The sequence below is a fragment of the Callospermophilus lateralis genome, chromosome 12 (assembly GCF_048772815.1).
Source record: "Callospermophilus lateralis isolate mCalLat2 chromosome 12, mCalLat2.hap1, whole genome shotgun sequence".
Taxonomy (NCBI): domain Eukaryota; kingdom Metazoa; phylum Chordata; class Mammalia; order Rodentia; family Sciuridae; genus Callospermophilus; species Callospermophilus lateralis.
In genome coordinates, this window is record NC_135316.1 from 108280291 (window position 1) to 108305430 (window position 25140).

Genomic DNA, 25140 nt, shown 5'->3' on the forward strand with positions numbered 1-25140 from the left:
AAAGTCAATTTTTGGTCTTATTGTCATTTCTCATGTTTATGTTATTTTGTTTTTCTCATTTCTACATCTTGATTATATCCCTTCTTCTGTTTTTTGTCAGTTTTGCTCTTCTGTCTTCTGAATTCCGGAGTTGCGTCTCCAGTTGAGATTTCTAATGGTTTTCTCCACGCTGAGCCGCAAAGGGCCCCTAAGTGCCTCTTGGATCATTCCAGAACTTCCACTGTAGTGTTTCCTTTCTGTTTAGTTCTAAATATGTTGTCTTAAGTTGCTTCAAAAATAAAACAACAAGCAGTTTGTCAGAAAAGTGCATCTGACACTCCATGTTTCCCCTCCTTCATCCAAACTCAGGGATTTTTACCATTAAATAATGAGACTTTTTGATTCTTATGAATACAGGATGAGTGACTTCTATTTCTGTGTGGACTTACTTAAACTGTGCTGCTCATTGCCATGACAACTAAAACCTCGCAATTTAGCAAATATCTGAGACAAAACCTGCTTTCTAAATAATGCTCCTTCTGCTCCATTTCCTTACCAAAACACTCATATGTGTAACGATTTCCTGAAGAGCTAAAAACCTTTTCTCTGCAACTGTGCATTTGTTTTTCATTATTTTATGAGACCATTTTTATTTTCAAATAGAAGAATCCAAAGAAGTAGAAAAGACTGTGGTTTTACCAAAGCATCTTGCACATTATAATACTTAAAAATTTAAATAACTACACAAAAAATGCAAAATACCAGTGAAAAAAATGTGCTACTCTTATTATAAAATCACCATGCATTATGGACAAAGCAGTGGTTAAATTTGAAAATTAATCATAATATTTGTGAAAAATTGCTTCAAGAATTATGTAGTTTATTGAACCAAGAAAAAGCCGTGTATTCTCACCTTTAATACATGTTCTCGAGAAAGAGCGAAAATAGGCTTATCAGATCTATGAGAATATGACATTATTGCTATTAAACAGGTTTTTTTCTTTTTGAGAGTGACTGTTGTTATGTCCTTTGCAAACATTATTTGGGAGTGAAAGAGTTTCAATGCAATATCTAAGAAATTCAGTGACTTGGAAGGCTAATAAACCCCTCTAGCTTTCTCCTTCTCTAGCTCTTTCTTGGGCCAGGATCCCACACAGAGGCTGAAGCCTTTGTGTCTTACACAAAGGCTGGAATTCAGGGTGATGCCGCCGGCCTGCTCTGCCCCGTTCCATGCATTTGGCCTTTCAAGCTGGGATAGCCTGTCTGCCTCGCAGGGTTACCCCAGTCTCTTGATGACGCCACAGTGCCTGTCACTTGGGCCCAGTGGCAGTTCTGCAGGAATAAGTAAAACTGCGGAGCCGTTCAGGGGGGAGCAGAAGGTCCTGTTCTGCCTGTGGTCCCTGCCCCTGGGAAAGCCTGCCCCAGGAGAGCTGTCTGTGCACTGCGTGAGCACCCTTCCATTTAGCTTTCTCACAGAGGTGAACGTGCCTTGCAGCTGAAGGACGTCCAGCAGTCTGTCACCTCCGGCTGGCCCTCGCCTCTCTTCACAGTGTCCCATTAGGAGCAAGTCCTCCTCGCCCAGCTCTCCACAGGTACCAGAGTGATGCATGGCAAAGGAACAGATTTGTGGCTCTCATTTGTCGATTGTTCCCATAAGTAATCAGGCCTGAGTGATGGTGGCTGCATTGCACTGGCCCTGAGGTTGGTGTTATTCTCTCCCTTGTCCATGTAAAGAACCTCAGAGAGGTTAAGTCAATGGTCCAGGTTTCACAGTGAGCTCGTGATGGGTTAGGGTGTGAACCTGATGTGCCCGACTTCAAACACCTGAGCTTTTCCTTCAGGGAAGTGAGAAAAGGCACTTGTTTTAAAGCTAAAAAGGTTTTGAATCAACCCTTTGAAACTTGGTAATTTTCTTCCTTCCACTGAAAATTTTATTGGGGCTTGACAATTATGAATGACCATGGGATTCATTATGCCCTATTGGACACCATGCCATATTCTGCACCATGCCATAGCCTGCACTGTGCTATAGCCTGCATCATGACGTCTCCCTGATGATGCTGTATCCTACATTGCGCCATATTCCTAGGGCACATAACACATTTTGATCACTGTCCTTTCCTTCCCTCTCCTCCCATCTGCTGCACGTTCTACTCCACTGATCTCCCCTCTATTATTAATTAGTATGTTGTAATCATATATCACACACACATGATTCACTCTAGTATATTCATACATGGACAAGTATATTGTGATAGGTTTGGTTCCCCAGTACTGTCCATGCCTGCCCCTCCTTCCCCCCTCTAGATGGTCTTCCTCTTCTCTATTGCTTTGTCTTCTATTTTTGTGAGGTTCCTTTTTTATTTCTTTGGTTTTTTTCCTCTCTAGCTTGCACATATGAGAGAAAACATTCAATTCCTGACTTTCTGAGTCTGGCTTACTTTCCTTAGCATCATGTTCTCTAGTTATTTCCATTTACCAGTAAATGCATAATCTCGGCCTTCTCTGTGGTGAGTGAAACTCCGTTCTATCTGAGAACCATATTTTCTTTATCCATTCATCTGTTGACGGGCACCCAGGCTGGTGCCATAACGTGGTGACTGTGAATTGTGCTGCTATTAACCTTGGTATGCATGTATCAGTGTAGTAAGAGGACTTTAATTCTTTCAAGAAAATAACAAGGAGTGGGATAGCTGGTCATATGTGGGTACCACTACTAGTTTCTTGAGGATCTTCATACTGCTTTCCAAAGCTGCTGGACTAATTTGCAGTCCCACCCATCCTGCATGAGCACACTCCATGGCCCCCCATCCTCGCCAGCCTTTGTTATTTGCATTCTTGATGACTGCCCTTCTGACTGGGCTGAGATGAAATCTCAGTGTGGCTTTGATTTGCATTTCCCTGGTTGCTAAGGATGTTGACCACCTTTTCATATATCTTTTGCTCATTTTTACTGCTTCTTTTAAGAAATGTCTTAGATTATTTGCCCATTATCATAAAGTTAAATGTCTGTGGATTTGACAGCCCTGAGTGCAGGGCTCTTCTGTGCTCCTTTGTGTCTGGGCCCTGGCATCCAGCACAGGGCTTTGCAAAACTAGGTGCTCAATCCACGTTTACTGGAAATGACTGAAGTAAGACCTCGCTTAAAAGCTGCTTCCGGGAGAAGAGTCCTGTGATGGGTGGGAATGAACATTCAGAGTCCTGTATGTGCTGTGATGCCTCCTTCCTGCAGGGGTTCAGATTGTCACCTCTCCCTCTGAATCAGAGCTGGCCCACTGATGTGCCCAGATAATACAGCAGAAATGCTGGTGTCCGTTTCCACCACCTCAGGGTGAGTCTTTGTCAGGTCTCAGTCGCTCTGTGCCTGGGAGCCTCAGCTGGCTTGTTAGAGGACGAGAGAGCACACCTGAGCTGCTCCAGCCAGGAGCCAGCTAGCTGTGAGGCTGTGGGCCACGTCCTCCTAGACTTTCCCATGCCTGTTGAACTGCCCCAATGACACAAGAACAAATATCCATGTCACTGGTTTAGGTCTCGGAGTCTTAGGGTGCTTGGTCGTCCAAACACAGCCACTTTGCTAGGTCACTCTCTAATTCAGAGCTCTTTGTGGCTGCCCTATGGAACCTCCAAGTTCAAGCCTCTGCATCTCTATCTGACTGTGGAAAAGACAGTTCTCCATCCCACAAGTGACGGGAGGAGTTCTGAGGTGATGCCCCCTCCAGGGTCTTTGGTCCGTCATCTTCTGGGCCATTAACATCTCAGCCCTTTGGATAATGAAAACTGTTGTTTTTAGGTGCTTATATTAAATTGCAAAGATCCACAGAAGTGCTTGACCATGTGCAGCAGCCAGAACCTCCCCTCATGGGGGCAGGAAATGGGGAGCTGCTGCTCAGAGCTACACAGCAGCTCAGCAGGATTTGCTGGCAGAAAGACTAAAGCACAGGCGATGGCCACAGTGGACAGGGTGCTGTGTCAGGGTGTTTCCCCAACTGAGTGGACTAGAGCTGTGCTGGCCACAGGGACTGGGCATGCATGTGAGAAGATGGACGTGTTCATTTGTTACACATGTAAAGTCAGGTCGTTTACCTTGAATACACGCAACACAATTTAATTTTAAATTCCAGGAAAAATATGAAGGAGGGGTTTGGACTGGAAGTGAATGATCATGAGGGGAAAGGACTCAGTCCAGGGAGCAGCAGGCTGTGCCGTGGCCACCCGAGGGTGGAGGGGTACGCGGAGCCCAGACTTGGTGCATTATGAGTGTGTCTGGTCACAGGGTCAGCAGCTCCTGGTGTAGTTGTCTCACTTCTTCGCTAGGTTTTAATGTTTTTAATGGATAACAGCAAGCAAAAGATCTGGATTCCTATTCTGAGCCTACCGCTTAGCATTAATGAGGTCTTTGGTAAGACATGTATGTCTTGAGAATCTTAATTCTCTGGGTCCCTGAAACGGTGCTTGTCGCACCCCATCTGCCTGCGCGGGGCTTAGCCTGCTTGTCTCTGGCTTCATTTTGATTTCAAGACCTGTGAGTTTATAACTCCCAGTCAGGGGGAGTGTGAAAAAGTCAGTCACGTCCAACTAGCTGATGCTTTAGAAATATATTTTGGATCCATCAGACCAAGTCAGTACCTTACGACACCCCGACTCAGACCATTTTCTGATGGGAGTAGCTGGAGTTGAAATGATGGCGTGTCACTTTTCTTTTTTTTTTCCAAAATTTTTTAAAATCCACGTTTTCCAATGATATTCTCCTCCAAACTGACAGTAATTTGGGATTTTTTTGTTGTTGTTAAAAATATGTGTTAGCTCCAGACTAAAGACTATTCAGAATAATCAAGGTGAGTCATAAGTATGGCTTTGAAATATGGCCTACATATCGTTTTTCTAGAAACAAATTCCAACTATCTCCTGATTAGGTCTCCTGTTCTCTCCTTCCTCTCCTTCAGGGCTACCTCATCTTCTCCCTCCTCCTCCCCCCTCTCCTCCTCTCCCTCCCCTTCTCCTCCCCCTCTCCCTCCCCTTCTCCTCCCCCTCCCCCTTCTCCTCCCCCCTCCCTCCCCTTCTCCGCCTCCTCTGCTCTCTCCTCCTGCTCCTCCTCCTCTCCCTCCCCCTTCCCCCTCTCTCCAGTGCTTCTCCATCCCAGCTTCCTATCAGAACCACAGAGAAAAGGGAAAGTTGCTCTCAGAACAGTGTTGCCCAGAGAGTGACCTGGGACATACTGATCTGTCATATTTGTAAACAAATCCAGCAAATTCAGGAGGAGGCTTTCTGTCATCATGAGAGAGTTGTGCCTTCTCCTGGGGCGGCTCCACACCCAGGGCCCTGAGCAGCTTTGCTCTCAAGATACAGCACAGGCAGGTGGAGTCGGCCAGCTATCTGGGCACACTTGAGAAACTACAGTGTCCCATTTTAAAAGACACGGAGACAGATGTTGAGGCCCAAGCACCCGTGCCCTGCTAGACTGGTAACTTCTGCATGTGGATGTGCAAGCAACTGGAGATCCTGACGCCGAGGGTGACCTCTCTCACTCACTGCTGCCCACGTTGTCTGAAGGAAGCTGAGGACAGGTTCATGCCTCACACTCCAGCGTGAGCAGTGACAGGCGTGCTGAGGTGTCATAGCGCTTTCTAATCGACATGTCCAAATAGTGAAGAACCATTCACAGTCTTCTCTTTCAATTTGCAAAGCAGTCATTTTAAGCTCTTGGTCCTCTCCCACTGACAAAAGTTGACACAACTAGCTATAGAGGTCTCACTGCGCTGAGAATTCTCCTAAAGGACCCTGAATGCAGCCACCCGTCCTTGCCACTCTGCCAGCAGTTCTCTCTTCACCATGCCGTACCCCAGACCTGCTCTCTGCAAATGCGACCTCACTATTCTCTGCTACAAGGGTGACTCCGAACTGCCTCCTCCAACTCCAGCTGGGCAGGAATTCCACAGGTCCTTGAGTCTTGGCAGAAGAGCAAGCACTGAAGAAGTTGAGACCTCCAGAGGAGTCCGCCTCCTGCCCACGTCACGGTCTCTGTCCACACTTGCCACGGCTGGCTGTCCTTCATGCAATAGCACGGAGGTGCCGCACCGTCCACCCACTCACCCAGGGAGTCCACACTCAGGAATTCCTCGTCCCACGAGGAGCTCTCTCACCTCCTCTTCAAGGGCCCAGGTACCTCTCCCACTCCACCCCTGAACCCACGTGCACGGCTGGGGTCCACCCTGCACTCTGTCTCCCTGAGTCACTGGCCACCAAACCTGACCCAGTCCTCTGCGTGTCCCTCTGTTTGGTCCTGAGTTTTTTCTTAGGGTCCTGGGCCATCGTCTGTGACTCGCCATCTTCTCTGTGCATCTCAGGTTGAGGAAAGCTGAGACTGCCCACGTGGGCACTGTCCCCTTCTGTGATGTGCATGAATCCCCTGCACAGATCTCCTAGGCATCACAGGGGACCTGACTGCAGACCCCGAATCTCACTGGTGAGCACTACCCAGTTGGCTCCAAGCCGACCCATCAGGAAAGGGAAGGAGGCTCCTAGGACATGACTGAGAGTGGTGTTTCTCGACCAGTGAGCCCAAATTCCTGCATCATCACGTAGGCTGTGTGTGTGTGTGTGTGTGTGTGTGTGTGAGAGAGAGAGAGAGAGAGAGAGAGAGAGAGAGAGGGAGAGAGAGGGAGAGAGAGAGAGAAATTTGTTATTTTACAAAAAATAGTGCACTCCAGTGACACAGGATCCTGGTTAAAGGGGTAAGGTGTACCCTGCCTGCTGCACAGCACACTAACGGGGTGTAACAGACTCACAGGGTCAGCACTGCCTGGCAGCAAGAGCCAAGCACAGCCAGAGCCTTTAGACTCCATTGTCGCTGCAAGTTTTATTCCCAAAGGTTTTGCACTGTGTGCTTCCTGGGCTGCTGTGCACTGTTATGACAAGAGACATCTGTCACAAGGAGCCGCCCTGCAATCTGTGGCTCCGACCCTGTCATCCAGGTGATTGGAGGAACACGGGAGACTGTTCTCTTTCCCTCTATGGAGGAGTAGTCCTTGGTCTGGAGGAAAGCCCAAGAAACCAAGAGCAATGGGTAGTTGCCAAAGGTGTCTGGAGACAGGGAGGAGGCAGATCTAGACCTTCGGCACCAATGCAGACAGCGAGGGGCTAAACGCTGCTGTGATTGTGACCAGCATCTTGAGGACATGCTTCCTTTCTCCTATAAGCTCCGGCCACTCCACCATCTTGTCTGCAATGCCCTTACCTGCTGAGAGGTTTCTGTTCATGGGCAGTGCTTGAGCTCTTGCCGGAGCCAGGGTCTATTGTAATACAGTTTCCCATCCCAACATCATGCTTGACTCTGCAGAGCCAAAATAAGCACACGTCCAAGTACCTCTTGCTTGACAAATATTTGAGTAGTAATCTTTCTCCTCTGCATAGCTGTGATTCAAGTGAGCAGACAGCTCTTTACAATTTTATTCAAATGTAGCCTGGCTCAAGCACACAGGTTACATAGATGGTTCAGTGACTTCTACACCTGTCACAGGACCCTGTCACCTCCAGCTTTGAACTGAAGTTTCCAGTGTACCAGCACTCAGAGGCTCCTGCATACTTTGGTTGAATGGGTGGCTTTGGCTCAATGTTATATGTGAAATGCATACAGAATGTTGAATTCAGCAGGAAATCATTCTTCTTTTATTCCTTTGTAAACTTTTCTTTGCAAAAATATGAAGGAACATTCCATTACATACTGGTATCTAGTTATTTAATCTACTCTCGATGGGCACTTGGATTTTATCTAGTTTTTATTGTGAATACAGCATCTCTGCATATTCTTGGGCATATCTTTTTTTGGACATAGTACTTATTCTCTTGGATATGTGCCCAGAGAGGAATTTCTGGGTCATTCAGTAGTTATGCGTATGATTCAGTAGATGAAGCCAAACCATGTTCCAAATTTCAAATTTAAACTACCAACAGTCATGGAGGAGGGGTCTAGATGTTCCATATCCATACATTCAGTCTGTTTCTGGCAATTTCTCTTATGATAACTATTTATCCCTGTTTCTATTTTTTATTACCATCCTTTTTTAATAATTAACTGTACAACAATTGGCAAGTAATAATGTATGTTTATTTAAATAGTCTACTATTATACTAGAATGAAAGTTGATTAAGACTAGGAATGAAAGCATTAACATAAATTACATGTTATTTATGGTTTTTAAAAGTAATTAAATTATGTGGTAGGTTGACATGATTCTTGTTTCTAAAGATACTTTTGGTAACATACATGTACATCACTGTTATAAACACAGCTTCTAATGAATAATGACATATGTTCATTAAAAGTATTAAATATTTATACTTCTAAGCTGTGAGTTGTAAATTCTGCAGAAAGGAAGAGTGTAAGTGATGTTTTATTGGTGTACTCTTTTTATTACTTTTAATTAAGTGACCATTTTTAAACCCAGGTGGGAACTGGTCCCTCCCCATTCTGCCCGGAGTAGGGTTAGACCCGTGTGTGACCAGCGGTTGGGAGCTGCCCACGCTGTCCCGGGGGTCGCCAGGACTAGTGTTTGGTTTGGTTCTGGATCCTCGAGCACTAATGCCTGTGCTTGGGCACTCACTCCACGTTCCCTCTCCGTGTCCCTCTCTGCAGAACGGAGGCAATTCTACCATTCGCCTCATGGCGGGATCAAGGAGTTGCTTGGGTGAAGTTGGGTCAGTGTCTCAGAACACAGGTCGCAGTGCTGGCACACAGTGATCAATGAGACCTGAGCTGCAGCTTCCCCGTCCAGGGCCCTCTCCATGCCCGGGACCCTCAGCTGTGCACTTCCAAACTTCCACATCCAGTGTGGGAAGCAGGAGGAAGAACTGACCTAAGAAGGAGTCGGTTTGCACAGAGCCTCTGAGCAGAGAGGGGGCTGGTGCCTGGGGCCTCAGGGGTCTCCCAGTGCCCTGCTGTACTGTCGGCAGCTGAGAGCTGCTTCCACACTCCCTGGCTTGGTCTCCAAGAGAGATGGGCCTCATCCTTTCTTCAGTCAAAGAATAAAAGGGGCTGGGTGTAGCGGCACACACCTGTGATCCCAGTGGTTTAGGGAGGCTGAGGCAGGAGGATCACGAGTTCAAAGCCAGCCTTAGCAATGGTGAGGCACTAAGCAACTCAGTGAGACCCTGTCTCTAAATAAAATATAAAACAGGACTGGGGATGTGGCTTGGTGGTTGGATGCCCCTGAGTTCAATTCCTAGTACCCCCACCCTCAAGAAAAGAATAAAAGGGAGGCATCCCCCCAAGTAAACAATGCAGGGTCCTGCTCCTCCCTCCCAGGTTCCTCACGTAGGCTAGGGAAACCTTGCCGCTTAGTGAAGCTGAGCACCTAGACCAGTGGCCTCCACATGAGCCCTGCTGCCCCCCCTCAAGGCTGGTAAACTGGACAGTGAGGTTACTCAGGTCATTTTGTTTGGTTCCCACCCCGTTCCTCAGTCGGGGCACCGTGGATCGTGATCAGCCTAGGCAGCTGCTGCGCCTCTGGCTTCTCGAAGGGTTTGCACCAAGCAGGGTCAAGCTCTGTGACAGTGGACCAGGTGCTCAGGCAACTCTAGGGAGTCTCATCACATGGGGATGCTGAGGAAAAACCTTGGATTTCTCAGCTCAAATGAGGGGTTAGCCCAAGACCTAATGTAGGCCTTCTCTTCGATTCAGAATGTTCTCTCTCATCAGTACCTACACACAGGAAGGTCAAACAAAACCCAGGCCAGCCTGATGAGGTGGCTCTGAGCACTCTGTCTATGGAAGAGGCTCACTGTTGACCACTGGGGACCTGTGGGGACAGTCACAGCAGAAGGTGAGCTAAAGCAGCCCACCTCAGGGTCCTTAATGTTGCCTGAAGGGCCGAGTCCTGACTGGCCAGAGAGCCTCTTTGTTCCTCCCTGCCAGAAACTGGTGAAGAGTTCAACTCCTGTGTAAGCAGTGAGATGCCACTGACGAGGACACCAGTGCTGGCTGCTGCCCGGCACAGACACCCTGTTGTCACCTTCCGGCCAAGGGTGCTCCTGGGACCACAGGCACATATTTCCTTCACTTATAAGAGACACAACAGACTTTAGAAATGAACATGTTCTGTCTGGAGTAACTGCTAAAATCATCCTAAAATGCTTTAAACTTGCACTTTTTTTCAGTGACAATAGATTTTCCTTTCTTATCGTCTTTTCAAAAATATCTTTATTTTGTAACCAAATATATTTGGAACCCAAAAACTGAAAAAAAAAAATCATTTAAGAGAGTTCCCCTTTCAATCAAATGTGCGCTGACGCCATTGCTGTTGATCTGGGTCAAAAGCTTTTACACACCTGGGCCACCCAGGCCTGGGGCAGTGCGTCTTACCCTGTGCCATGGCACCACCCTGGCATCCTGCCACAAGGGGCGGTGTGGAGGAAGTGGCCTGGTGTCCTGGGGTCTGTGGCCTTTTCCTGAAGTTCTACCAGAACTGTGTGCCAAAATTCCAAGGCCCCCATTGGCTAGGTCAGCTGGGAGCCCCTTAGAGGGGTGGAGATGACAGCCGGAGGCATGCCCTGACACAAGAGGACAGAGAAGGCCTCCGCTCTTGAGATGGGCACGTGGCTTCAGCAGAGTGACCTCCATTATCTCCTGATTTCTGGGATTCCTGCTGCGAATCCTGACATTGCAAACCAGCTTCTCTCCCTGCCACTGAGGACTCCACTTCCCTCTCTGCCTGCAGGTGACTGAAGTCCATCTCCTCCACAAGAGGAGAGTGCCCCAGCAGGTGTTCCATCACCTAGACTTTTAAGTTAAGGGTAGTTTATTGTAGTGCTCAGTGTAGAACACTTGGAAAGCTAAGAAGCCCCTCCTACTTGCTGTCCTCTGACATCTTTAATCTCCCTACTCTTGGGTTCATCTAATCAGGGTTGGATCGTGCCTATTATTGCTGTGGGGTATGCATTTGTTTCCATATGTCGTCCGTGAACGTTTTCTGTGTTTTCATAATATCTTTGTGGAGATCCCTTGAATATCTGCTGCTTATCAAATAAACGTGTTCCAATGTAGAAAGAGTGGGATAGCAGGAGGAAGTGACCCAAACCCACCCACCATCTTCTCCGCTGGCACCGGCTCTTTCTGGTCTTCTGGGTATGCAGTTGGGCTTAGTCCTGGCACAGAATTTATCTGTTGCTTTCTGTTCACTTGGCAGTTTCATTAAATTAATCTATCACATGATGCCTGCTATTTAATTAATTGTCTTTAGTGTGGGCTATTTGTTATCCCTTTGTGCAGCTGTTGCTGTAATTAAGATAACAATGAACATCCTTGTTCACAAGCCTTCACTGCATTTCTTATCATTTTCTTAGCATATGCTCCTATATGTAGAAATACTGTTTCAAATGATGTCGATATTACAGAACTGTATACTAATAACCAAATTGATTCTGAGGAAGCCTTTATCAATGTAAACCCCAAAACTGTGTAGGGGAGAATCTTTTTCACCCTAATTTTAAAAATTTTTATTGCCTTGCAATTTTGAAGAGATGAACATTTTCACCTGCCCGCTAGACATTGTTGCGCCTTCCACTTAAACGTTCTCGTCCACTCCAGAAGTTTATGCAACAACTTTCTCTTTAAGGTGACTTCCACTTGCTAGAGACACATACACCAGCTATTATCCTGGAATATCATTTATATCACTTCTAATTGTAGCCACCATCTAGGTGGATGCATTTATTAATTGTATTTTTACACACAAGAAACTGCAGCTCAGAAAATTTAAGTAACTTGCCCAAAAGCATTTGAACCAGGATTTCTATCCAAGGCTGAATAACTCTTAAGGCCCAAGAAGCTTCATAGCTGAGTCCCAGTAGGAGAAACAATGGGGCTCGTTAGGGAACATGAAAGTACGCATGTGCACACAGACACACAAACACCCCTGTCTCTCACACACACACACACACACACACACACACACACACAGGGTGAGCACACACAACCAAAGCAAAAGAACCACCCTGACTCTTGGCACCACAGTTGATGTGACGTGAGCTTCATTCCCAACATCTCCTTGTACTCATATGAGGATGGCAACAGAGAGATGGAGGTGTCGGTGGATTCACAAGTCTAACAATGAATGACACACCTTTTAAATAATGCCTGCCTTCAACAGAAACTAATTTGCACAATTTATCTTGCAAAAGACTTTCATAGATGCTAAAGTGTTTGAAAGATCCCATTTGTAGCTTCCTGTGTTAACATTTAACTCTCTAAGGTGCCGCAAGTCCACTGGAGCACATTCTGTGCTATCTTGTTCTTTTTCCTTTCAAATAGTAGGATGAATCAGACATCATTACCCTATGTGCATACATGACTACACAGCCAGTGTGATTCTACGTCACGTACAACCAGAAGAATGAGAAATCAAACTCCATTTATGTAGGATGTGTCAAAGTGCATTCTACTGTCATTTATATATAATTAATTAGAACAAATTAAAAAAAAAAACCTTAATCAACCAGAGACATAGACTGAATGGTTCCTCTGTCTTTCACTTCCTTTCCTACTTTGGCAGGGGAAGTTAGGGTAAGGGGCTTTGAAACGCTCTCCTTGCTACTATGAATCTCATCTTTCTACAGTCTACAACAAATAATCTAATAGAAAATCATAGGATCATCACTCTACATTTTTAAAGGAAGGAAAAGCTCATTTAAGTGATGTATTGCAGACTCTAAAGTATTATAGTTGTATATGTTTGTTAAAAACAAAATACAATTGCAAAAACAGAGTTGGCTGCCAATTTGGTTCTGCAGTTGGAAAAAGCAGCTGGAGAGGAAATAAGGAAAATTGAGCCCCAGCACAAACATGAGGGTGGAAACTGGGAGAGCTCTGGGGTAATGACTCAGCGCCCCTACAGCTGAAAGCCAAGACGGCAGGGGTGGCCCTGACCTTGAGGTCAATGTGTGGGACAGGTGGTTGCCCTCCTAGGTGGCCGGAGGTCCTCGTGGTCTGAGGCTCCTTTTGCAAGATGCCACCTCAGGCTGGTGCCCCTGTTGCAGCCCTTCCTAGGGCCACAGCGTTTGCAGCCTGTGTCACGCAGGTGTGTGCTCACGTCTGAAACAGTCATCCAGGCTGTCACGAATTCCAGGAGTAACAGCTTACACTGAACGACAAGATTGGTTTTTTAAAATTGCCCTTCAAAATTTCCCTTTCTTCACTCTTGTACGACTTCCTCTTTGAAGATGGCGTTAGTTTTCAGGTGGCTGAGTTTGATCTATCCCAGGGCCTGATGTTATGTGCCTTCTTGTACTCAGGCTGCGGAGGCTGGACAGACTCAGGAAAGCAAGTGAGAGCTTCTAGACAAAGGGTCATGCTCCCCAGGGAAAGCCAGTCAGGGCTCCAGAGAGGGACACAGGATGGTTCACAGAAGCAATACTAACCCACCCAGGAACTGTACCTTGTAAGATTAGGAAGAGAGTGTTTCCATGAGGGCATCTGTTGGTATCAGAGCCTTAGCGGGACACTCTCCTTTTGGTAACCTCAGACTCCCCAGACTCTAAGGTACCTATTTGCATGTTTTTATCCCACATCTGTCTTCCATGCTGTGTCGGGGCTCTGCTGCCCTGAAGGAGCGGTGAGCCGAGGGGCGTGGAGGAGTGCTGAGGGTGCCTGGCTACTCTGGTGTCTCCTTTTCTTCCAGCTTGCAGACCCTGGATATTGGAATCCTGGACATCTTTGGTTTTGAAGAATTTCAGAAGAATGAATTCGAACAAGTAAGTAGGCTTTCTTTTGAACTCTTTTGAACTTTAATTGCTTTTTCAGGTATTTATTTATCAATTTCAGTTTATGTGGTCTAGTGAACAACTGGCATACTCCAACACCGAAAAGAGTCACTTGTTTTCAAAGACAGTGTGAGACGAAGATCTGAGCTCTGCTTATCAAAATGCAGTTTCAACCAGGTCAGGGAGAGAAAGAGAGAAGGTGCAGGTCTCCAATCAGAGCAGAGAGGTGGAAATCCTCTGTGTCACTGTCCCAGCTGTTCTCCGTAGCTTCTTCTCCATGCAGCACTCATGCATAGGACTCTTGGAAACTCAGAAAAACTTGTTAGAGAAACATGGGTGATTTTCAATCCAACCATAATTTAGTGCATTTTTAAAGCATTGAGTTTCTTAGGCATGTCAATAATGCTGCATGAATAGATTTATCAAATTAAGGAGAACTAAAAATTAAACGTTAAAGAAGAGTATAGAAATACATGTTGCCTTAGCAAAGTGGAGAAGGAAAATTAAACCTGTGAAAAGCTACACGTGGACAGACAGAAACCTAAGCTGCATGTTGTTAAGGAAGAACTATAATTGCCCAGCATTTGGAGAGAATTTTTAATTTGTTATTGCTTTCTTATTGAGTTTTCTGTCACCTGAAATCTGGGATCTGTTTTCTTAAAGTGTACATGTGATGATCAGTGACACTGGACAAGGATTTGAATTGAGTACATTTGAAACCCAGTTCTGTGGCTTATATTAGCAGAGATGTCTTGGCCAAGATGAAGAACCTGTAGTAAACACTGGTCTCCTCATTGTAAAACAGGGGATAATGACACACGCACAGAGTCATGGGAATGAACATAATCACACAATAGCTGTTCTGATGCTTCCGCCAGACACGGTACATTTCATAGAAATGTTCACAGCTACCATTGCTGTTGAAAGTGGGAAGGCTTATAAATGTTAAGAATTCCAACAACTTTAGTTCTCCAAAAGCTGTGAGTCATCTTGCATGTAGATCTGACCTGATCTAAGGAGTCAGGCACAAACCTCCTTCTTGACAAAATTTGACAAAAGTCCAGTTTGAAATGAAACCACGGGTTTCTTCTCTTTTCATGTTTTTGCATACATGAGAAAAAGGAAAGCTTCATGTATTTACTTGTGTATTGCTTACTGTAAGAAAAATAGTGGCTAATATTAGAAAGAAGGCAGTTAAGTGTGACCAAGCGATGACACAGTCGTGCAGGACATGGGCCCCTGTGAACTGCTTCTCAGCTCAAGGTTGTCCTGCATGGGTGTCAATTCCTCACATCTTCACCTTAGGAAATGCACAAGTTTTCATGTGTGTAGTAATTGACCAGCTTATCCACATCCTGCTAAGGGACATGAAGGACTCACAGATGGGGTGATGCTGTGTGATGTCCTGTGTTGGGGGCCTGGCCTCCCCCCACTCCTCCGCACCAGACTCAACCATCCAAGGTCTGTGCAGATAGACCATACCTACACCAGACTCACGTTGACTTCTAATTAAATACGTTTATTATTCTGCAATTGCATGAGCCCATTATTCTTTCTGTCTGCTAACTGTTTTAATGATATATTTACAGCCTGAGAATAATATATTTTCTGAATGTAAAGAAAGAATCCCTGTTAAATGATAGTTTTAGGCAATTGGGAATAAATGTCAAGATCAAGTCTTAGACTGTAATTTGCAAATAATAAATATTTGTTTAAAAATGTCATTATCTTAGCAGTTTTGCTTTGCTATTGTGTACAGTAGCAAATAGGAGTCATTTAGAAGGTAAAATCATTTTCGTAATGATGAATGCATGTCTTGTCTCAAGCTGGCTCAGCAGTTCCTAATTTCTCTTGTGAACTGTGTTCATAAAGGCCATTGGCTTGGTCGTACATTCTAGATTCCCCTGCTGCTCAGGGAAGGTGAGCTTCCTCATTCTTCATTCTACCACAACTTTCAACAACAAAATGCTTAGCAAATCATTGCTGTGTTCAGAATCAAACCTAGAAAGACCTTGGAGCTCTTCTAAGTATTTATTTTACTCTGTTTTGAGCTTATTGACTGATCTATCAACTGCTCATGAGAATGTCAATTCCTGGGGGGTTGGAATTGTGTCTGATTCAGCATTTTGTATGTAATTGAAGTTTAACAAATATGTTTTCTGTTGAAATTTAAAGAAAAAGCCCATAAGAAAGAGATCCTCATCGTAGATGGGCTGGAGATTTCCCTTGCTCCCAAGTCAGGTGCCTGTGTGTTGGCAACTTTTCCTCCACAGGAAGATTGACAGGTGTTTACAAGAGGGACATCCTTGAGGAGATGTTAGGGTGTGCCCCAGAATGTCAGCATCTCCAACCTCAGTGTCCTCTACAAGATTAAATGGCTGCTCTCAGGGCTCTTAACAGGGAGTGTTTTCCACTAATAGGAAGTCCTATCTCCATTTTTCTTGGTCTTGCATGGTTTGTGCCTCTCTAACAACATACCTCAGATTGATCATTTGTGAACAATAAGTTCATTGCTCAAATTCTGGAGACTGGGGAGCCCAAGGTCAGGGGGCTGGAAGTTGTATCTGATGAGGGCTCTGTCTTCATCTCCTTTGAATGTTCAGACTGTGGAAGGACAGGAGCAGCTCTCTGTAGGGACATGGTCCCATCCAGAGGAGCATAGCCCCGTAGCCCACCTGTCCTCCTAGTGGCTCCCCTTCCTGTTCCATCTCACCAGGGGTAGGAATCACAGACTTGTGGGGGAGACTATGGTTCATCCGTGGCAAGGTTCTAATGATCCATGTCTCTCCAGAACTCTGTCTTGTATTAATATGAGAAAGAGTTTTACAGTTGATGTCAGTTGGCAGGAGAAAGGTGTACTAGAATCCTACAGTATGATCTGCCCCTTAACTTGTTAAGGTTATCAAGGCCTCACTGTCTGTAACCAGATTCCATAGGTCTCATTTCCTTTATTATGAGAGTCACCTCTAGTGCTGCAAAAGATTCCTCCGCCCTGGAGGACTGGCTCTACAGTCCAGCATGGACCAGAGGGCAAATCGCAGTGCCCAAGGTGGCAGGGGACAAACAAGGCGAGGCCCAGGCTGGCACATCACACTGTCCAGCAGCCGCAGAAGGAAGGCCATGCAGGCACAAGCATTGGAGAGGGAGTGAGTGGTTCTACTTACAGACACTGTGGTTTACAGAGCGCACCTCAGAGAATGAAGGAGAGCATTGCTACAGACTGTGAAAGAACTTGGCAAAGAAGCAAGCTGAAAATCCATGTGGAGAATCAAAAGCATATTTGAAACATTATTAGCAGGTGTAATAGAAAAGAAGAAAGCATATAGGATCATTATAATTAGATAAATAATCTAAGTGAGGGGAACTTTAAATGTCCCTGAAAATCCAAATTGACTTAACAAATACAAAGACAGTCTACATTAATAGACAGAAAGACTCAAAATGACCATGACGCTAGTCCCTCAAAGAGAATTCACACCTGAGAGGAGGCAGTGCCACCACAAATATGAGCTTGCAGTCAGAAGAAGCTCCTGTCACACCTTGTGATGAACAGTGGATCTGGGCAATGGGTCTCTGGTCACCAGCATTATAGAAAGAAGGACCGTAGGGTCAAGGCACCTCCAAGAAAGGTTAATACCAAGGAAGAAAAGAAAGGAAGCATGGGGGGGGGGGTTGGAAGGGAGACGGAAAGGGGGATCTAATATAATGAATCTTCATGTATATCCACTAATTAACAAGAACCAAAGTCAGAGGAACATGATAAAATAAACCGCAAAAATGCACTCTGGAAAATGTACAGAACACACTACCTTATACCTTAAACATATAAAATACAGGGGGAGATAAAGGGAGGGGACCTACAGATCAAAACCTATCTAGAGGCATGCAGTGAGTTCATGTGTGAGATTGTTAGACCTGATTTGTGAAATTAAGCGTGAAACATAGTGATTGAATTAAGGTAATGTGCAATCTAGATATCTGATGTAATTTTAAATTTACTTTTGATTTTATTATGTATGATAAAGGTATTGTAAATGTGTTTAGGTTCTTTTATCTCATAGAATTGGACAAAATATTTGCTGATTTTGTGATGCAAGGTCTGCAGACTGACTCAGATGCGTCTCCTCTGGGGCCACAGGGAAGTGGAAGGGTGAGGATGGGCCGGGTTGGGAATTGCTGGCAGTTGTTGGAGTTCACTGAGGAGACCTGGGGTTGGTTCATCACAGCACCACCTTCACTGCTGGATGCATAAAGCTACCTGTAAGGGGCCTTTTTAGATAAGTGAGAAACGCTGAGACTATGCAAGCATTGTTTTGATATATGCTGGAATTTGTCCTCTGGCCTCAACATGACAGAGCCATCATGCTGCAGATCTGCACCTTAGAGCAACGCAGGGGGCACATAGGGCCCATGTTCAGGTATTTCCCTAAAACCCCCACTGAACAAATTTGTGGACATGCACATAGCGAACCTCTTGAAGTTACAGACCTAGGGAGTGACTGTCAGCGACCTGCCGGAAGGACCGAGAGAACTGGGGTAGAGAATGCCCTTACCCAAGGTGAGCTGTCAAGGTGTCTAAGCCTGTCCAAGGTGGGGCTCTACCTTCAAGCCAGGGTCCACTAGCCTGCCTTGCGGGCATTCCCAGAGCTGGAAACCTCTCTCTGCTTAGAGAGGTTTTCCAAAGAGGGAGGTCGACTGGGGAGTGTTCAAAGAACTGGAGAAAATCAAGATATTTTGACTTATAAATCTTTGGGGCATGATAGTATATAATTTGCCAATCACAGCCTTAAAAATCTAAAATTTTTCTTTGTCAGATCACCATCCTAGAGTGAGAGAAAGATAAACCAACTTAAAGATAAATTGACTACTCTTGGTTGAAGTCTTGCTGGGAAGTGGAGTGCTGCGGTCTCTGCCCCCTAAGAGGGCAGCAGTCCCCAGTCACGTCTGTTTCCTGGCTCCTTTGCATCAGAGTCTCAGCAGATGCTTGCTGTGTATGTAGCAGGTTCCAGGCCCTGTGTTGGGCCCTGAGGTCACACAGCCTTTGCAGCATGGTTGCTAATAGATGGATGTTACAAAAACTAACGTATTGCTCTGTAACTGATCATGTGCTCCCACTTCTGCTCCGGTCACTCTTTTTCTGACTTGTCCATTTCCCAGAGTTCCAAATTTTTTATGGCTATGTAACAAATTTGCTGAGAAAATTCTTACATATCCATAAAAATAGTGGCACAAATAAAGTGTATAATGCACACTAATTCTCTAGGTCCGGAATTTGAGCAGGGTGGAGGGACATGCCATCTCTGGTTAACAGGCCTCAGCAGGACAACTTGCTCGTCCACTGTGTCTTCAGTTACAAACCTGAGGGTGACACTGCTGGCTGTGCCTCAGTTCCCCTTCCCCTGGCCCTCTCCAGTGAGTCTCTGGGCACGGGCCTCTGCAGAAGCTGGTTTCTCTCAGTGTGCTGGTGATCCCCACAGTGGACCCCCGGAGAAGAAAGCCACGTGGTGCTGTGTGCTTGTGAACAGCCTCACATCAGAAGCCATCAATCAAGTAGGAAGTCCTCTGTAGGTTGGAGAATCACGCGCTGCCAGGTCCAGTGGGGAGTGGAGTCCAAGTCTTGGTGGGGAAGCTCTGTTCTACTGGGCCTCTTGGGGAAGGCTTACATGAGCGTCCAAGCATTCGTGATTCACGCAGCTTCAATCACAGTGTGTCTTCTGATAGCTATTAAGTATTGATGTAGATCTGTTTGCCTATTAACTGATAAATGGTAAAATGTTGTCCTGGTTATTCTAAATTGTTTCACATGAATTCCCAAACCAGCTGTGTGTGATTGTCCAGCCCTGCCCCAGGAACTTTCTGCTTTGACTATCTTCTCTGCACATGACCTTGAATTTTCCAAAATCCATTCAGGACCTCTCCTAGCTGCTTATAACACATTAAAATAGAAATTTGGAAGAGGAAATTTATTTATTTTTACTGCATGGGAGGACCCTCATAAATGCCACTCAAATTTCTATAGAAAAATAAGTAGTAATTAAATATCCAGATGATATTTTTGATGTGACTCTTAGAGTAATTTTGGATTCTGTGTTCCTAAATAATGTGGTTATAAGTCATCCTCTTATAGACACTTTTGAGGAACTAAAAAAATGAGGGGGAAAATAAAGAGATTTTGAGCATATAAACTACATTTTCTCAAAATCTCCATAAGCTAAACTTTAGAGTTGAAGAAAATGAGTTTCAGGTAATTTAGGTAACTTGCAGATGTTCACATTGAACTCACATTGAACTGGGATCTGAACTCGGGTCTGGTATCTTGGGTTAAGTCCAGTGCCAAAGGTCTTTGAAAGCATGATTTAAATTTTAATTATTAGAATATGTTTTCTAACCTTTAACTGCTTCCTGTTCATGAAAATATATGTGTGTATAAATATGTGTGTGTGTATATATGTGTGTGTATGTGTATATATATGTATGTATGTATATATACACACATATATGTATGTATGTGTGTATACACACACACACACACACACACACACACAAGTAGTAATTATCCAGATGATGTTTTTTATGTGACTCTGAGAAGAATTCTGTGTTCCTAAATAATGTGGTTATAAGTCATCTTCTCATAGCAGTATATATACATATGTGTGTGTGTATATATATACACACACATACATATACATATATGTATACATATAGTACATACACATACATGCATATATATGCATTTCTCTTAGGACATACATTTTTTATTCTATTAAATATAAAATCAATAATTTTTTGAGTACATTTAATGTTCCCTTAATCATCTTTTCCTAATGGGATTTGTAGAAAATCCACTTAACATAGACAAGTTAGATTAAGAAAGTATGCCATCTTTCCTGTCTAGTGCCAGGATGGTTAAAAGGGAAAGATTGAAAATAGACATTTGACAAACGTATGGAATTCCTTCCTGGAAGAGGGGGTTGAGCTCTTATGGATGACTCACTCAGGGCACACTCAGGTTGACCACTGAGACTGTCCTGGTAACTGTCCCAGGTACCAAATGCACACAGCAGCAAAATGCTTTCATGTCATTTTCTGCTAATGATTGACAATGGCACAGTTTCTTGGACTTCTCCTCTGAGTCATGCTCTTTTCCTGTCTGGCCCCCAACTCTTGCAGCAGCTCCCAGGATGTGGACAGATAGCCCAAAGCCTAGACGGGCCAAGTGGGGATCTGCCGAGACTCACGGGGAGCCACCCAGCCCAGTGTTTTATGAGCTGTGCCGTCGCTGGCTAGTGTGTGGCTCTGAGCCGCGCCTTTTATTCTGGGTGTGAGGATGACTGGAGAAAGGACAGTCATTTCAGGGAGAGTATATATTAATCGTTGTTTTAGGCCTATATAATCTCTTTAAAAAAAAAAAAAACAAGGCATATTGATTAAGTTGATGGTTTATTGCCAAAAACAAAACAAAAAACAAATGTATTTGCTTTGAAAAAATGACAAGTGATATGATTTAGTGGCTGAAGCTTTAAAATTACAGCATTTTCACCAAAAATCATATTTCCAACTCTTGGGCATGACCTCTATTTAAATGGAGAGGTATGTTTTATGTGTGCGGTGCCCTCCAAGATATCTAAAATATTTTTCCTCTAATTTCTATGTTTAAATCTTGATCATAGCATATTATTTATTATACAGAATTTGGTAATAAATTCAACTGATGGTTTGTTTTTGGCTGGCTTGTTTTGAAAACCGATCCATCAAACCCTGAATGTGGTGGTTTGGAGGGTGGTGTTGTCTTGCTCAGCTCCTGTTAGTGGCAACAGAATCCCCAAGGCTGGATAATTTATAAAGAGCAGAAATTCACTGTTGCATGGCTCTCAGGCTGAGATCCCCACAGTCCAGGCACCGGCTGGTTGCTGTCTGGTGAGGATCCTATCTCCATTTCCAAAATGGCACCTTGGACCCTGTAGCCGCAGAGGGAAGGAGCTCTGTTTGGGTGAGGGAGGCGGAGGGGAACTAGACTGGCCCTTCTATAAGGAACCCTCTCCTGAGACAAGGAGTTCACATCAGCAATGAGGCATGGGTCTATTCCTGGACAGAGCCCCCTGTGAACCAAGCACCCCTTAAAGGCCCCACACCCCACACCTCCATACTGGGAATCAAATTTGCAACACTTGAACTTCGGGGAGCACATTCAAACCGCCATAATGGTGTCATCAAAATCGCTATTGAAACTGAATTCCCAACGCCACAGTATGAAGAGGTATGGCCTTTAGGTCAAGCCTCAGGGCACAGCCCTCATAACTGGGGTTAGCAGGCATCCCACCAGAGTGCTGGAGGTGACAGAGAGGACACTACTGCCCTTATTTCCTCCCACCATGTGAGGTCACAGAGTTCTTTTACTTCCTTCCAGAAAGTGCAGAGGGCACCATCTGAGAAGCAGCAGGCAGCCTTCTTCAGATGCCAATCTGCCAGAGATTGATCTTGGAGTTCCCAGCCTCTCAGGAGAAGTGAATTTCTGTAGTTTATAAATTACCCTGTGTGTGGTATTTTGTCATAACACCCCAAACAGCCCAACACAAGAAGTAGTGATTATTCATGTAAAAGGAGAAGAGAGCCATGAATCATACCTATCAAAATGTTGGATTTGTTTTATGAATTTATGCTGCTCTGAGGAACGGAATAACTGGAAGAAATGTAAAGAATTGCTTAACCTGTATAAAAAATGTTTTTGTGTCTGTGAAGTAATTCCCCTTTAAGTTTGCTTAAATCTATTATAAATACAAGGATTTAAAAACATCAAAGGGAATCCAGAGAAGGAAAGGACGTTTGGTTCATTGAAGAAACGGAAATTTCCCAAGAGAAGGAGAGTAGACTGGCGAAAAAGTCAAGTAAGCCAATGAACGCACCCACGTGGGGGCCAGGCCCCAGGAGCAGGGCACAGCAGGGCCTGGGCTCAGCTCCCATTGTCCTGTGGGTCCCCTTGTGGGAGGCCACGGTGGGGGAGCAGCCCCACCCCACAGCCGAGTGCAGCTGAGTCTTGTCTTCAGGTAAGGTCAGAATGGGGCAGAGGAGAAGGAGCTCTGCGACAGAGGAAATTTAAAGATGTAAAACCATGGCCAACGAGAGAGACGCTGCCCTTCCCTACGCACTCATGCCCGCCATTTATAGACAGTGCTTTGGCCTCAGGATGATTGGTTAATTAGGACAGCTCCTGTAACAGTCTGTTGAGCCCAGGGCATTCTTCATAAGAGTTGGAGGTTCACCGGGTTTGACTCACTAAAGGTCCAGAGAAGTCCTGCACAGAAGCCCATTAACTTAGCTTGACTCCATCTTTCCCCGGTAGGCTGCTGGCTGTCGAGTGTGTTTTAGACAATAGCTACTGACAACTCGTGTGGTGAGAGCTCTGCTGGACAACAGGGAGTACCTGAAATCTCACACCATTCCTCTCTCTCCCACAACATGCATGTTAATATCATACATAATTTCCACATATATCAAGATTAACTTAACTGATGAGCCAACTGGTTAATGGACCGTGGTATTCTCTGTCCCAGCGTTTAGCTCAGTGTGTTCAATCATGTCTACAGAGCTAAAGCCACCTGAAAAGCTTTTAAAATATATCAATGCCTGGGCCCTACTCCAATTTAATGGATTAGGGGTCAGGCCCAGACATCAGCCTTTTTACAAAAGCTCCCCAATTAATCCCAGGGTGCAGCTAGGACTGCAGATCCCTGTCTAACGCCTGCGGCTCTGCCTTCAGCCGGAGTCAGCTTTAATTAATCTTCCACTTTAATTCTGCGATGTATATGTCATGCTCTATTATATTTTTGCTTCGGATATATTTCACTGAGTAATAAAAATAAAGGGAGAACAGTTGGTGAAAATTTACTCAAGGAATTAAGTTTGTCATTGATACAAGTGACGGGCCATCTGGATACTCAGGGAACTTCTGCTACCAAAGAGAGTTTTTCAAGGGGCGCGTGCTTTTTATTATTAAACCTGTTAGCGATGTGCATAATGTACAAGGCATGCATTTTAATTAGACAAGGATGCATGCTAATTGAGGAGCTCCTTGGTAATGGTTATCACTCATGAATACTTACACATTCACCCACATTCGAGTCTGCTCTGAGGAGTACCTGGCCATCCAGTGCAGCCCAAGCACAAGGCCCATGGGGAGAGCTGAGAAGCAAAAATAATGGTGGTTTTACTTTGAAGTCAGGGACTTGCTCAGTTACTGCTACCAATTTGTGCTTCTAAACACATAGACTAAGGTGCCCGCAAGTTCCTCCTGATTGTTGGCCCGTACCCACGTGTACTCATTGCCACACAGACAGTGGAGAAAGTGAACCACGCACTAGTGAGTTCTGGCCACCACTTTGGTCACCATTTGGTTGGTGAAATGCCTTTGTCCAGCTTTCCAGTAGGTAGCTGGCTTGGAATGCTGGCCCATGTCATTAACCCTTAGTGACATTTGCTGGCAGCTTTGAAGTTCATGTCCCAAATGGAACTTCTTTATTTTAACCTTGAGTGCTTTGGCCAACTTGCTAACCCTTTGGTAAAACACGTCTATGTGCACGTTTCATTTTGAAGGATTTTGAAGAACCTCCTGCCTTGAACTGCTCATGTTCCCAGAGAGTGAGCTTCCCTCTCCCCTGTTCCACACACAGACACAGGCTGAAGTCCCGCAGGTGCCACTGTAATGGGTGCCACAAGCTGCAAGTCAGCCGCCTGCAGGCTCCAATCTCTGAAGCAGGCTGGGATGTTCCCCAAGGGATTTTATCAAATTCTGTGAAGGTTTTCCTTTTCTTCAGAATACAATAAGATGTTCAGGTGTCTTGTAAAAGTCACCCTGTGCCACAAAAATGAACGGTCACCTGGCACTGCGGCTGAAAACGTTACAAGTTCAAGACAGCAGCTGGAGGTCTTGTGAATCACTTTGACCAGAGCATGAAACTCTGCCAAGGCACCCTTCATCAGGTGGGCCCTTGGTCAGACTCCCAGCCACCCAGACAGTAACGCATGTCGCCTACTCCCAGCGCTTGCTCCCTGATCAGCCTGGGTGCTAAGGCACCTCGTGCCCAGCACGTGGTACAGCACAGCTGCAGCCAGTGCCGAGGCATAGGGCAGACTTGGATTTTCTTAAAGGCCTCCGTATGTTGTTTGATCTCAGAAAACTTGAGGTGTGGCAATTGTTTAGCTCACATCATTAAAGAGGATAATTTCCAGTGGTTGCATTCCAAGGGAGAAATTATTTATTTTTCATGCAATTATGGTAAATATTTCACACCAAATTTTAAAGCACTTAATATCCCTTAGCAATAAAATTACTTCAGCATCGGAAAATTTTAGCAAGCTTTTAAATTAAGGTAATGTATCACAAAATCACATTTGAAGCAAAGTGAAATAATT

The 25140-nt window shown here is 45.0% G+C and overlaps 1 protein-coding gene across 1 annotated transcript in view; it reads left to right on the forward strand.

The window, feature by feature from the left end:
* The window catches only part of Myo16 (myosin XVI), a 393713-nt gene that overhangs the window by 213315 nt on the left and 155258 nt on the right, over positions 1-25140 (forward strand). Inside the window, exon 20 of the mRNA XM_076872404.2 lies at positions 13650-13722. Coding sequence (XP_076728519.2) covers positions 13650-13722 — 73 coding nt within the window. The remainder of the gene's footprint in view (positions 1-13649; positions 13723-25140) is intronic.